The sequence below is a fragment of the Scatophagus argus genome, chromosome 5 (assembly GCF_020382885.2).
Source record: "Scatophagus argus isolate fScaArg1 chromosome 5, fScaArg1.pri, whole genome shotgun sequence".
Classification (NCBI taxonomy): domain Eukaryota; kingdom Metazoa; phylum Chordata; class Actinopteri; family Scatophagidae; genus Scatophagus; species Scatophagus argus.
The window spans coordinates 4,769,172-4,784,530 of record NC_058497.1 but is presented as its reverse complement, the minus strand read 5'-3'; the positions used below and the strand labels follow the sequence as shown (position 1 = coordinate 4,784,530).

Below are 15,359 nucleotides of genomic sequence, written 5' to 3'. Positions count from 1 at the left end.
TCTATCCCGTGAGGTGATACGGTTGGGTGGCGACACACACACACACACACACACACACACATCCGAATCGAGGCTGAGGCTCAATTACATCCCTACTCCAGTCTACGAGAGGATTACGAGCAGGTACATTGGGGTTAAAATTACAGGGGACTGAATAAGAGAGCAGATTTTGGGCTGTGATAATAATATATATTCCACATGCATATCCTTTGCTTTAGTAGACTAGTTTCACACAGCCTCTGACTGAATACCCAGGTGGAAGCTTTAAGAATTCACTACCACAGCATGGGAGGCCCATTATGGAGAGGGAATTTGGTCAACAGTCTTTGTGGGTGTGTGGTTTGTGATGGAGTCGGGGTCTTGCATATCCAGCTGAGATCCAGAGATGGGACTGTTGTGAAAATAAACACTGTCAACCAAAGTGGGGGTTATTGGGTCTTGTGAGTTTTGAGGAGGTAGTGAATGAACACACAGCTGTGTACTATAAGCATGCTATGTCAGGCCATTTCTGTTTTCTGAACTAAATCCATCTGCTTCACAAGCCAAAGATGAGAACATCGCAATATGTAATCCAAATTATACAACCTCCTGTTTTGCCCAGTATGCCATCTCTGGGTCCTGCTAGAGATGTCATGCTCCTGTTGCACAGCCGAGACAACATTTTAGTTACATTCTTATTAACAAACAAGACTAAGCTTGTGCTGAACAGGACCAGCTGTGTGCATTATACACTCCATACAAATACATTAAATGGCGCATTTTCAGGGTAAATTGAAGTCTTTCTTGTACTGCTGCCTGTTTAAACACAATTTTGAGCATCTTACAGAACCATCAAATGTTACCGTAAAAGGAAATGTGTGCAGTCATGATCCTGATGAAGCTAACAGTAACTTTAATTTCAAAAGCTCTTGAAATTTCCAAATGTGGCTGTAAAAGATATATTTCTCAATATGAAATGTATGTGTCAAGAGCTGATAACACATCTGTCCTGTGTACAAATGATATTGGTCAAAAATATTGCAACAGAGGGTATTGAAATTATATATTGTATCTTAAAGCAAATCTGATGAAATTTAAATGTTTTTTTTTTAATTTTACATATTCATTTTTTATTGTTTTGGTACACAAGAAAATGTTCTAAGAAATCAAGAAATTGAGTGTGTTGGTCTTGAAAAAATATTTCTGGATCATGCTATTTGCTGGTCTTCAATTAAATGATTCAAATATTCATGTGAGTTCACTGACAGACGTTATCCCTCTGGAATAGTCTAGTTTTAACTAGGCTCTCTAACATTGTTCTGCTTGCCTGGGAAAGCAAATTCAACTACTTCTACATACTTTGTTTAACATATGCACTTCCTGGAACCCAGCCCATGAAGTGTTTTTTAATGATATCATATTGACCTTTGAAATGTTAACCCAGATTAAACATGAAAGTACAGATAAAACCGTTTCTATAATCATAAAAAAAAAACAAAAAACATTTACTCATCAGCTCAAATTTGTCTCACTCATTTAAAATATCTGAACTTTGTACCTATTAATGTTTGAGTAAAGTGCCTTTTCAAGTAATCATGAATGTGGCAGTAAAATAAGCAGTCTCTTTTCAGTGTCAGCGATCCGGACAAAAGCATTTGCTTCGCAAAGCCATCGATTGGCCTGTTTAAATGTCAGTTATTGTTTCAACCACTGCTGGAGAAGTAAGAAAACGTGGTCACGGGCCAGAGCAAGCTGGGGGAGATCCTGGCTCCTGGCAGGGTACATGTTGGCACAGTGGGCTGTTCCTGGATCAGAGAAATATAACATAAAAATAAAGGATACAGCAGTGGAAAGCAGTAAAACTGAGATTTCCTGAGTTACAAGAGCAATTATCCACCTAATAAAATGAGAGTTGAATAAATATGCCATTGTTCTACTTTAAAATTGTTGCTTGGCTTCTGTAATGTAAAGCAACCACAAGCAACATTCAGTTGTCAATTGACTTGTGTGACTTAACTGATTTTAGACCTAGAAACAAAGTCATTCAAAAAGTTCTGCAGACCTTGGAACTGTGGTCAAAGGAGAGGTGGACCTACAAGATGCCTGCTATAACTGCTGTACACAAATGACAGACAAAACCGAACTTAGCCTACTATAATCAGATGTATTGTATGTATTATTTGACTGGGTTTTGTACATTTGTACACACACATACAAATAAGTTTTCAGATAGCTAAAAAACTCTTGTTTTAAAGGACTTGTATATAGCTGTATATTGTACAGTGTTTACTTGAAAATTGTTAATTTATTATCTCTTTATATTTTTTGAAACTTTTTGCACTCTTTTCTGTTCCTGTAGGCTGCCACGACAAGCAAATTTCCCCACTGTGGGATCAATAAATTTCATCTTATCTTAAGACTTCTGAACTGTCAACACTTGGTAAAGTATATTTCAGTGTTATTTTCCAGTATGCATATTTCCTCTCTCACCTTTGATGAAAACAGCAGGGAGGTCAGGTGTAATGTCCTGGGTAATTCCCAAGGCGTGCCAGGGGTCAATGGACCCATTGGGAAAAACGATTCTGGCAGTATGGATGTCATAGCCACCATAATACTCATTGGTCTGGGCCACGGCCTCTGCCAGCTGCTCGGCACTGACATTATAGAAGTCTGCACACTGTTTCACATGATACCTAGACGAGAAAACACACATAACAATGCAACGCATGATGAAACTAAAAGCTAAGAAAGAAAACGGCCAGTGTGCAATGTGGAAATAGTAGGTGCAGGGATAAAACCATAACTATGCTCAGGCTGAGAGGCAATGTTTACTGTACTCACACTAGAGGGAAGCCACTGAATGGCTGGTTGGGGGAATCTGTGCTCTGGTAGAATCCAAATTCAGTGCAGGTCTGGTAGACCCACTGTCTCCCTGACAACACACAAACACAAAATTTACCCATGGCCACATAATCAATTGATTCATACAAATCAGGGCACCGATAACAAACGGCAGGTAAGGCCTATCAACTTTCAGTTCAGTCCAAATTAAGAGAGAAACGAGTGCAACTGAGACCCACACAAGGGGGTTGGGGGAGTTTATGCAGACACATCCCTGTGGCTTTTTAAGACACCACTTCTTGTTCCAGTGATCCCCCTCCAGTCCTCCCAACTCTTGAGACTGAAGCTGGGAACTGGAACCAGAGCCCAATGCCTGCCTGATAAAAATGTTTCCCAAAGAACAAGAAAGTATTATGTTTTCCAGGAGTGACTTAGCAGTCAAGTGATGTAATCACATTATTTGTAGTTGTATCAAATTGTGTGCCAGAATCTCATGAGTCTACTTTTACGTAACTTTTCCCAAAAAAGCCTTTTGACAACACCCAAAAATGGGTTTGAAACATGACGACTGTAACCACACCCCATACTCAACACATAGCCTGTCATGTGGTTGTTCTGTTCTGATCTCCTGAGGCTACTGATGATAGAGAGACTGATATGTCTGCTGCTGCAGGTGATTGGCCAGTGTTTGACGACAGTGTGAAATTTCAATGTGACATTATGTCGTCTTTGTTTTTTATTATCCGTCACCAACTGACAGCTTAGCAGCAAAATGGACTCTAAAACACAGGGTACATAAAAATAACAGTTATTAAGGTTACATTTTAAAACAGAGTGCACTGGAATAGCTGTGTTTACGGATACGAAAATACCACTTCTCAGTACATTTCCATACCCACCTCCCCCTGCAGCCGGCCCATCCCACGACATATTAGTCATGTCTCTGAAGTAGGTATTGAAGCTGGCATCCAGGCATTTCATAGAGAAGGTATCCATCATGAGGCGGGCCACAGCAGCGTAGCGGACATAAGGTTCTCCCAGTGAGGTGTCACCCATCACACCACACAGCACTTTGATGGTGATGTTGGTGCCTATCACACCCTAAAATGACAAAGCATAGCCGTGCCACAGAGAAGAGGAGAAACACAAATTAACTCAGATCATGTGGACATGGAGACAGATAAGTGGAAATTTATGAGTACTCTGTGTGGGTGAAAGTGTTCTCTGAGACTATATTGTAATAGGCACCATGAACATATGGGGACACATGATCAAATTATGACAATGACCCCTAACCAAACAATACAGGATATAAAGGAATAACTACAGGGAGGCGTGTCACAAAGTGATATGATAAAAAATCTTTTGTAAATTGAGAGATCACATAAGTAGAAAACTGATCAGTTTTTTATCTCAGTGTCCTTGAGCTACAAACTAAGCCCCAACCTTGTCTCTGTAGTATAGAATATACCAATCATTTACTGTTGAAGCATCAGTCTACCCCAATTCAGGGGGATTTTGAGAGGCCATTACGTTAACACATTAACTATCTGCATGATACCACAAGAAATGAGTGAGAAGATACCACAAGAGAATTGGGAGATATTATAGATAGAGAATATAATAGAGAGATATTATTACTATATTTTTTTGCTGAGCTTGGAAACATCAGCTGAAAAAAGAATCTCATTTCAAGGTTCATTTAGCAGTTGCTCTGGAACTGTGATGTGACTGAAAATGCCAAAGCTGCCGTTAAATGGACCTTGTGGGCATTTGCATTTGGGCATCAATAAAGTCATATGAATAGTTCTTTTCACATATCGGCTTAGGTGTATTATTTTGGGTTTCCTGTTCATTTTTTACATGCTATCCACATTAGGTAAAAGAAAAATAGCGATGAACTAATTCCAGGCAAGTTGGAAAGGTATGGGTTTTCCACATTCTAGAGCTTAGGTTTCATCATATGTTAAGTCATTATGTATTTCTACAGTTTTCTCTCCATGCTCTATGTTGGAAATCATTTTCCTCATCAGTACTTGTATTTAGCTTTCTCCTTAACCTTTTAGCACCATAATAATAGATATATTTATTAAAACACCTGGTCTTTTTTGTCTATTTTTGTCAATGATTGTGTCATATAATTTGAAATACACATGCGGTGTCACCGCTGATCCCCCGTGGTTTTCAAAGGGTTAAGGATAGGTCAGTTATCATATGAACTGGCTTGCTTTATTTTGGCTAGACCTATATACACCGATAAGCCACAACATTACAACCACTGACAGGTGAAGTCAAAAACATTAATCATCTGTTTACAATGCAATGTTCTGTGGGGAAATCTTAGGTTCTGGCAATCATGTGGATGTTCTTTGATACACACAACCCATATAAACACTGCAGACCAAATACTACACTCAAAAAACCAACTACATGTAAAACCCTTTAAAAAAAGACACAACAAGGGATTCGGGATTGTGCTCGTGCACAGCGGTGCTTTGAGATAAATGCTAACATGGGGAGGTTTACTGTTACTGCTTACCATGGTCACCATCTTTAGATACCTTTTTAACGCGCTAATACAGGCCAGTTAGCAAAATAAATAAATTCATTAAAAACACATTTAAAAATATCAACCTCATGCTGCCACTGAAGGTCACTGCATCACTAAAATCACTTGGTCTCATCCTTTGAGGAACCAAGAATCTCTGTACAATATTTCATGCAATAGTAAAGATATTTCAATCAGAACTAAAGTGGAACTAGATTGACAGCCTAAACAGATGACCAACAATTAAAGATAATGAAATTTGTGGTTGGTTTAAACAAAATTATTTTTACTTTGTTCTTTGTTCTTTCAAATGTTCTTTTTAAAACTTTAAACCAGAATTATAATTATTCTTAGTATACTTTGTCCAAGATTTGTAGCATCAATACAACATACAAATATCACAAAAATATTAAGTAGTAAAAGTCATACAAATATTTGTTATGTGTGATGAGATGGCAGCTACAGCACATAAAGGCATATGTGAGGTGTAATACAAAGTTCCGGGTGGTGCCCTGCAGGGCTTTTCATACATAATCACTAGATCTGTGAATGCATCACAAGTGGTTTACAGTACATTACAACCTTGGGGATCAGCTGTTCGACGACAAGCATGGCTCAAGATCTATTTGGAACAAAACCACCTTGACATGAATCAAAAGGTCAGCTCGTGGCAACTTTTGGGTAACTGTGGCGATCCCTTTCCTGCCTACAAACCCACAGTGCTCCTCAGCAACACATTAAGGCTGCTCAGTGGCATCCATCCAACACTGTGGTTGTGCCTGTTCAGGTCCAAACTGGCCGAAAACGAAATGTGGTAATGAAATGAGGGCTGGTGGAGTAAACAGCTAGCAGTGGTTACAGTTGTTCTAATTTGAGAAATGAAACCCTTAGTAACTATAAACCACCCATGAGTCATGATTTCTATCCCATGTGCATCTCTCTGCATCACTTAGTAAAAAGAGGAACTGTTAGTACTTGTTCTCCAAGCTGTGGCGTTACATAATGTCCTTCCGTATTTTATAAAGCACCCCATTGATAACCCCTCAACTGTGAAGCCACTGCTCTGACTCTTCTGACTGAGTTACACCTCAGCCCAAGTTCTTACCAAAATTCCTCATTATACCGAAAACCTGGTAGCTTGTTCTATACCCAGCCCTTTGTGTCAGAGAGGCAGCTGTTGCCTATGTTTGTCCACCGGTGCTGTGGATTCTGTGGCCCACTGCTTCTCGCGGTTCTTTTATAAGAGTCTCTTTAGCTAGGGGTGACAGGAAACCACAGAGACCATAGAGTCTTTTGTTGCTTTTTCACATCAGCTTATTGGTAACCGGACTCACGTCTCCTCAAGGCACCAGGGGGACAGAGAGGGAAGTGGGATGAAAAGGGGAGGGGGGAGAAAAAGGGGGAGACATGTTGTGAGACATGTTGTGTGTGACCGCAGTGGGACGTAATGTAAGGTTTTCCAGAAGTTCAAGACTACAGCGAGGGAATTCAAGTTAAGTTTGATGTATATAATTACAGTACAGGAATTCCTTTACAATGTGACATAGTTTTCAAAATTCCGTGTTGCTTTTATTATCTACTGAAAGGAAGAAATACTTTTAAAGCAATTGTTGCACAGAAAACCTTTATGTCGCAAAAACACAATAGTATGAACTATCTACTCTTTTGTCTTTCCCCTGATAGTCACCCAGTAATAAGTTTAAAGGGGAATCTAACCAATTTTATACATTTTACATTGAACATTTTCTGCTGTTTCATACATTTACATCACTACACTAATTTGATAACCAGTTACTGTCCAGATTTAGGCCAGTAAAATCCAAAATCTAACCAACAGATACATTTTGATGTAATTATGTCAATAAGATTTTATGGATCCGCAGGAAAAATCCACAGTCTCCCTCACAGTATGTAAAACATATTAATTAATACGTAAATTAATTAATAATATACCACATTTAAGAGGTGCAATATTAAAGTGATGTACACCAATAAGCATAATCCAATCCAATAACAAATAGTAATATACATTATTTTTAATTGGACTATTTTGAAAAATGAGTACTTTCTGATGCCAACACTGTACTTTTACTTTTTAGCATTGGCTGAAGTCTGAAGACTACAAAAAAAAGATGATAGTGATCTGAGGGTGTGGAGTTTGGCAGAGGTGAGCTTATCAGACCTTATCAGACCCCGCTCTTCATCTCTGCTTGCAGCTTGATGCTCAAGGATACATTAGTTGCTACTAGTGTAACATATGCAAATTTCTGTAGTCAAGTTGCATTATGGGTAATGAAGGTGCCAGGTTTTTGGCACAAAGATAAATGCATTGCAAAAAACAAAACATCTCTGGTTCCGTTGCATTTATTTTGTTATTTAATTCAGCCATGCTATCAATTTAGCTCTGTGGATGGTGATGTCCAGAAATCAACAACAAATATTGGATGTTCACGTTCTCCAGAGGATGAATCCTAATGACCTTATTATGTCCTTACCTTTCCTCTATCGCTAGCATCAGGTCATAATTTCAGTGTGTTCAATACTTTGGTTTTTGAGCAAATATCTGTAAATCTCAAGTACTTACCAAATATTAACATACCAACATGCTAAACTCAAATATAATATGCTGAACATAAGAACTGCTCAACCAGCACGTTAGCACACATGCATTAGTATTAAGGTCAAAGCCATGCTGTGCCTAAGTGCAGCCTCACAGAGCACTGAGCATGGCTTGTTTAAAACTGTCCATCATGGGTCCCTCTATGTGCTGAATTAATAGCACAAATTAAAGGTACAGTTCACAAAAAAAAAAAAAAAAAAAATCAAAAATACATATTTTTACTATTTTAATACCTGTAGTGATAGTTATTCCTTTGGCTTACTCTCCTGCAGCAGGTTGGATTTATCGACTGTAGAGATGTCTGCCTTTACTCAAAGCCAGCTAGCTTAGCTGAAGAGGACGCCATTAATGTTTACATTCTACCCTGTCAAGAGCCCAAGCCTCTCATCCACAAGCAGATGGCGGTACAGAATAGTTCGAAAGAAAGTAGTTCCTACACAATAGTGCTTACAACAATATCTGTGGATTATTTTGAGTAATTGGGTCATGATATCTCAACATTGCTGTTGAGTTTTACATTTTTTTTTTCTTCAGTTATCTGCACAACAAGCCAAGTGTCATTTAGTCCCATTACATTCAAGAGAAGGCAGATATCTCTACTGTTGATACCTTCAAAACCCTGCACCTAACACCAAAATAATCTAGATGGATAAATAGCGCTACAGGTAAAAAAAAAAAGAGAAGGTATTTTTAACTTTGGGGTGAATTGTCAGTGACAGTCAATACCAGTGTTAATTGCAGCTATGATAGTAATAACTGAAAATGAAATGTGAAAATGGTGCATTGATTAAAAATATATTTTAGTATGGATTATATCTGTCCTGGGTGAAATAATGTCTCTGTATCAGATGTCTGTCAAGGCTCTGGGCTTCATTGGGGACCCACTCGGGTTTAAGAAGCTTCAAAGCTTTGCAGCATTAATCAAATGTGATTTATTTTTTAAAAACCTATATGTGAATTTCTATTTCCCACCTTCTGATGTTATCTTACTCAATCGGTCTCCTCTTTGCTAAGTCACAAACCTCCACAGTATCTCTGGGCCTCTCGCTGTTAAACAATGCAGGGTTTAATATGTTCCAGTATACTGCTTGGGCTGGCTGTAACCCTCACACACCTCATAACTGCCTTCCACTCAACCAAGACTGGCTAGTAGGTCAACCCCTCAACCTACAAATGCTCTCCCTTTCCTCCGTCTCCTATATTGTTTCTTTATCAGATGTCCAACGCAGCTATGGAGATTTGGTAAAATACAGGCATATTAAATTAATCTCTAAAAATTGTTTTAAGATTTCATCTATTTCCAACCATCATATTTTTCTTTTCAGGTCAAAATGTAAATATTAAATTGTAAAGCCAGGCTTGGGGGATCGTAGTGATTTTTCTGATGCCTTCAGACATATTCCGGCTTTATTTGCGAGCCGTACTTCTATGTAGACCTAAAGTGATGCAAAAAAATGTGTTTATATTCAAAATGAGACTATCCTTTAAAAAAATTGCAGAAAGACCATGAGCAGGGGGGAAATGTACAAGCTTTGGAGGTGCTGACAGACAGATTTTGCTTCCAGTCTTTATACTAAACTAGGCTAACCACCCACCAACACCGTATGTAATGTGCAGGTATGAGTGCTGTCGATCTGCTCATCTATCCAGGGAATATACATATCTCCTCAAATATTGAGCCATTCCATGGAGCAAGAATTTTCATTAGTGTGATATGTAATAAAGAGTTTCAGTATTTTGTTTGTGAGCAATGAATACTTATCTTGGTATAAAACCAATCAAATTTAAAGATAGCAGATTCCCATCAGTATCTGCCAAAACCCACATTTTATGAAGTTTTGCTGACCTTGTTTGGCATACGTCTGTGCTCTCTCTCACCTCAAACCCCCTGTTGTCTTCATTGTACTGGACCACATCCATGAAGTTGCCAGCCAGCATTTCCAGGAAATAGGCTGAGTCCATCTCTGTCTGGATCTGCAGTTTGGAACACAAGCTGAAAGGGGACAGGAGGAGGAGGATGGGGGCGGGGAGAAAGACAGACGAGAAGAAGCAAAGGAATAAGGAGGGAGATGATGAAGAGGTGGAGGAAGGGAGGGAAGGTGGGGGAGATGTAGAGGAAAATAGGTTGAAAGTCAGACCAAAGCATGTTTTGGCATTTGTGCAGTGCATCTTGCCATATTTTTTTCCCCCTGTGTTCTCAGGAAATGAAACCTCAGGTCATTTCACAAAAAGGACAACAGCTCGCCAGCACAAAGTGTTTAGAGCTTCTTATGTGTGATAAATAACTAGAATGAATGTAGAAAGACTGAAGTGACTTTTATTCAAACAGTTCTCACACATCTCTCCAAATACAGAACTGCACATGAACTGCAGCTTTTTAAACTATTAGCCACACAAGCAGGGTCGAAAGCTAAGGATAGAAACGTCATGCAGTTCATCACTTTGGTCCATGATTTTTTTTCTTTTCATTGTTTCCCAAACATGATTCCTACTGATCTCCTAATTGTTCCTGCAGCATCACCATAAGGTTGATATTTTAGTTTGCAGTGAAACTGTCTTAACAGCTATTTGATGAATTTCCTTGAAATATGGTTTGGACATTCATGACTTCCAGAAGATGAAAGAGTGAATGAATCTGTTGAAAGTATTTGAACAGCGATTCTTTCAGTGTTCTTACACATGCTGCTGATTATAGTGGTCTGTCAAACTGACAGTAACGAGGTGCAGTGTCAAAGTGGAAATACAAGTGTTTGATACACTTTGTTATACCAACTTTTATTTTGGTAAATTTAGGAAACACGTGACACATTCATTTTAAAAACAATTTATCTGTGTGTGTGTGTGTGTGTGTGTGTGTGCATGAGCTGGTGTGCAATGAACGATACTTCCCTCATGATGAAATTGTGACGCAAATAGTGTGTTCTCTCAAGCATTGTGGTTTGGCAGCTGCACAAGGCTCCAAACCACCTTTGTGACCTTTGTGTGTTTGTTCCTGCATGAGGACATGTCTGCATCTACGGCCGACATGATCTCCAAAAAGCTAAAATAAAAGATGTCCAGTGTGGTCAGGGCAGTGCAGACACAAGGACAGAGCTTCCCATGACAGTATTACTTCTGTGAGACTAACCACATCACAATAAAAACCACTGAAGCCCTTTTATTCACCATGTCAACTGGCATTACAGTCACTATAACAACCCAAGATGCAGAAATATAAAACAGCAGCAGAGGCAGCCACAATGACTGCAGACATAGCACAAGCACGCTAAGAATAACTTCATGCTTGAAACTTATTGGAAGAAAATGAAAAAGGATATAATGTGATAAAAATAGTAATATAATAGTAATATTCAGTAAGTAAGTAATATTCTGTATTTCCACTTCAACTGTAATCTTGTCCTCAGAAACTGCATTTTGACCATGTCACACTAAATCCATCGACTGAAACCTGCAACTAAAGTGACAATATTAATAATAACCACAATTAATAACGTGTTAATGTGTGGAATCTGATCAAAATGTTTATTCCAAACACAGTCTGCACATGCCTGTACACTAATAGGTGAACCATGGAACTGAAACCCTTGTAAATAAAAGAACAAAAATCTAAACTAATGTATAAAGACGACTGCAGCTACAGCTGATGATAGAAATTAGAGTGTATCAAAGTCTGGGATAAAACAGAGTAAAATGTACACACAATGAAAGTTCTTCAGAATGCAGTAAATAATAGAGAAAATTGAAAAATGATACTAATTTTGCCAGAGGTGCATTTTCTCCTTTGCTTACACACATCATGATGTATCCTAGAGGACTGTCTTATTATAAACTACAGAATCATTTGTACCAGATAATCAGAGACATTACAAATAATTACAACGGCTGAAACATGAAATACATGGTTGGCAGGCTATCTGCTTGAGAGTGCATTTGTGGAGTCAGTCACTGATATTTGAACTATGTTTCGTGATGCCACCCTGCTTCCAGATATTTTAGAATGATGTGCATCATTAAAGCCTGGTCAGATCAAAATTTTGCTTTGTTTTGTAAATTACAGGAGAGAGAACATATAAGTTTGGAGATTTTAGACACTTTACATACTTGAAGTCTTTGGTGATGTTGTCATAGGTCTTAGGGTCCTTCAGGAGCTCCACAAGGGTATCTGAAGCTTTTTTTACCAGAAGGGGGCACTCTGCGTTCTCAGAGGCCAGCGAACGCCACACAACCTCCAAGTATTCTGGCAAAACATAAAGACAGAGGGAGGGGTGGACACTTCAACCTGGGCTGCTATAAAATAGACCACAACAATACACAAAAACCTGAGTTAACCATACATGACTATTTTGAGGCACTGCGAAAGCAGCAATTCATCTTGAAAAGGATGTCTAAACCCAGTTCCAGCCCAGTGCTTGAAAAAGTATTTGTTTAAAAAGGTTTTGGTGAGGCTGAAAGTGAAATAATGAGTCTCAATGAAAAGTGAATTTCACAGTTTATGAAACTGAAAAAAGCAATGTGGAAAATCTCCACATTACAAAATCTTGGAAAATTTTCACCTGGAGTGAAAGCCAACCTCTTACTGCTGACTAACAGCAGAGTTGCTTGGTGAAATAATAGATCTGTGGTGCCATGGACTGGGAAAGAAAGATATCTGACGTCAGAGCACCACGTAGACTATCCTAAGAGTGTTGTCTCAGATATTTTCCTACATTCAAAGAGAATGTGGCCTGAATGTCTGTGATAGTGTCTTCAAGATAGCATGAGTATGTGGGTGGAATAGTACAGAGCCATGTTCAAAGCTACCCTGACCTTGATTCCAGCCTGCAGCCTTCAGGAAAAAAACAATGGGCTCAGCCAAACACAACACAGACAGAGAGTGAACCTTTTCCTCATCTTTGATCTGTCTGGGACTCTTACTTCCAAGACACTGAACAAAACTGGAAAATTAAAGTAAGTTTCAATTTAACACTTAATGTGTCCTACAGAGATGTTGATACAGGTGCACATTGCAGGGATTGCAAGCAAATAAATAAATGACATGGATGAATGTCTTCTTTAAACAAGGGTTGTTTGGTGTATTATGTGAAGCTGAATTTAGCAGTGAAACTTCAGTTACACAATATCAAGTGCTTCCTTTATGTGGCATTTATTGGTCATTTTGTGAGAGCAAATCTAAATTCCAGGCTTTTTAAAACAGAGTTTGGCATAAAACTCTGATTATCTAAAAAGGAAGGGCATTGTTTCTTAAGATCAGAATTAAGACCAATACAACCGTGTGTGAATATGTGTGTGGGAGTGTGCGTGTACTGTCATGTCATGTGATGTCTCTCCATACCTGGGAAATTAACAGTGGCATGAACAGGTGCACTCGTGGCCACAGAGGCATGGACCAGGTGAGGATACTTCAGCCTGAACCAAGCAGCAAGAGAACCTGGGTACGACCCGCCAAAAGCCACCCACTTCCTGTTGGTCAGCCCTCGTGCCTCTGCAATTACAGTGCGGAAGTGTGCCAGGTCAGCCAGTGCCTGGCGACTACTGAGGAAACGGAGATTGTCTGTGCTGAGGTCCCTACATGGACAGAGGAGGAAAATTAAGTAGTAGTTTGACCGAGCAGCTACAGTATTTTAGCACTATATAATGCTACATAAGTCAAGGGGTTGATTGTCCTTTAAATGCTGCCATCTAGTGGTACAACACCTGTAACAACATCAGCTGCAGTTCACAACAAACACAATAGATTTTTGTCCTTTAGTTGATCCCGCAGTATTGTGCAACCAGAGATGATGAAATTTCTCAAACAGTTGTGAACATATATTGGCAGAGATGGTAATGGTTGCCCTTTTACATGGGCCATACATGGGTCAAGAGATACTTCTCCAGTCCTTGTTCCAAAAGCAACCTTTCTGAAAGTATGGGATGAGCATTAAGAACCACCTTTATTGTGCTTAATTACTTTCACTGAATGTATCTGGTTTCTGTCCTTACTTTCCAGTAAAGGCTTCTCCAGGTCTACCAAAAGGGTTTCATGTTCACTTGATAACCACCAATCTAACATGGTAAAGACCTTAGCAGTGGGAGGAGTCAAATTAATTTGATTCTTGTTTCTGTATCTAAGAATTTGTTTGCACTGCCACAACTGACCTTGTCTGGTAACACTAGTTAAAATACATGAAGAAAACAGTGTAGAATTTCTATTAAATATTATTTTAATAACAGATGCCAATGTGTGTCTCCTTTAATCCATATAACTTCACATTTTGGATAATTTCCTTGTGTAGGTTTTGAATATATTTGCATGAACTGAGCTGCAGTTCTCTTCCAACATGCTATTGTCACCTGCCCAAACACTCCAATAGAGTAAAAGCTGCAGAGTTTGAATAAAGTGATCTAAAAAAAAAAAGGCTTAACAGAGTGAACACACTCTGATACAAGTTCAAGGCTTAAATCAGCAAGGTCAAACATACGGAGTCGGGTGGCTCTTTCCATAGAAGCGATGTTCCAGCATCAGGCAAAGTGCTCCTAGTTTCTCGGCATAGGTGAGCCAGGTGCCATTCAGCATCCAAGCCGGATTGGCTGGGCCCTCTCCACCTATCATAAGAAACACTGGACCTCCTGGCTTGTAGAAGGCTTCATTTACAAAGTACCTCTGATGGGAAAAAATGCAGAGATTTACTCAGAGTGAACATACCGTACATAGAGACAGGGGGATATCAGGTTTGCATCATGTAGGCGAGTACACAGTTTTAAGAGGCAAACTTTTTGACAGACTTGTCTAAATGGAAAAACTGGATGTACTAGATGGGATCACACAGTAACCGAATTGATATGCTTCATCTTAAACAAAACCCACGCCAAGCTGAGCTGACCACTTTGGAAATTTGACTTACTTGCTTCCACTCTCTGCTGTCTGCACCATTGAAGTGATCCAGTTTCTGGATGAACCACTGCTCCTCAAACACAGCTCTCTGGTTTATATTCTGCTCTCGAATAATCTTCCTGAATGCCTTATACTGTCCCTCTCCGATAACGACGAGAGAAATCAGGACAACCAAGGTTACTTTACAAAGAAGCAACGTACAGGTTTGAAAAGCCATGACGATACAAACAAGGAAACAATTAGGGGCATGTGATTCTGTCCCTTGTGGTCATATGACAAGTTCTTCGGCTACTTAAATGACTCGTAAAATATAGGAGATGTGAGTGCCTCAGTATTTTCCCATACCACTGTAACATTTACAGGCGATTCAAGGCGAAATGATCAACCATTTTTAAATGAACACGGTCCATTATTTCTAATATTATAATGTACACTAATGGAAATCCTTATGTAACCTTATCGATCGACAAAATTGTATTGAATGTATTGAATATGAC

General features: G+C 39.1%; 1 protein-coding gene across 1 annotated transcript; it reads right to left on the bottom strand.

The window, feature by feature from the left end:
- Positions 1 to 869: 869 nt before the first annotated feature.
- Positions 870 to 15,129, bottom strand: prss16 (serine protease 16). The gene is made up of 9 exons (XM_046388458.1): positions 14,873 to 15,129; positions 14,450 to 14,631; positions 13,321 to 13,553; positions 12,090 to 12,225; positions 9,867 to 9,981; positions 3,720 to 3,921; positions 2,821 to 2,911; positions 2,470 to 2,672; positions 870 to 1,784 (listed from the first exon to the last, which is right to left on the bottom strand). Exons 1-9 carry the CDS (start codon positions 15,077 to 15,079, stop codon positions 1,675 to 1,677), a joined length of 1,479 nt encoding a protein of 492 aa, XP_046244414.1. The 5' UTR covers positions 15,080 to 15,129; the 3' UTR covers positions 870 to 1,674.
- Between the last annotated feature and the right edge of the window lie 230 nt (positions 15,130 to 15,359).

Bases quoted from the DNA above. Each gene is read 5' to 3' on its own strand.
- prss16 (XM_046388458.1), bottom strand. From the start codon at position 15,079: ATGGCTTTTCAAACCTGTACGTTGCTTCTTTGTAAAGTAACCTTGGTT. The intron at 12,226-13,320 runs GTATGGAGAGAC...ATGTTTTGCCAG, and splicing joins TGCCACTGTTAATTTCCCAG to AATACTTGGAGGTTGTGTGG. The intron at 3,922-9,866 runs GTGAGAGAGAGC...TTGTCATTTTAG, and splicing joins AAGACAACAGGGGGTTTGAG to GGTGTGATAGGCACCAACAT.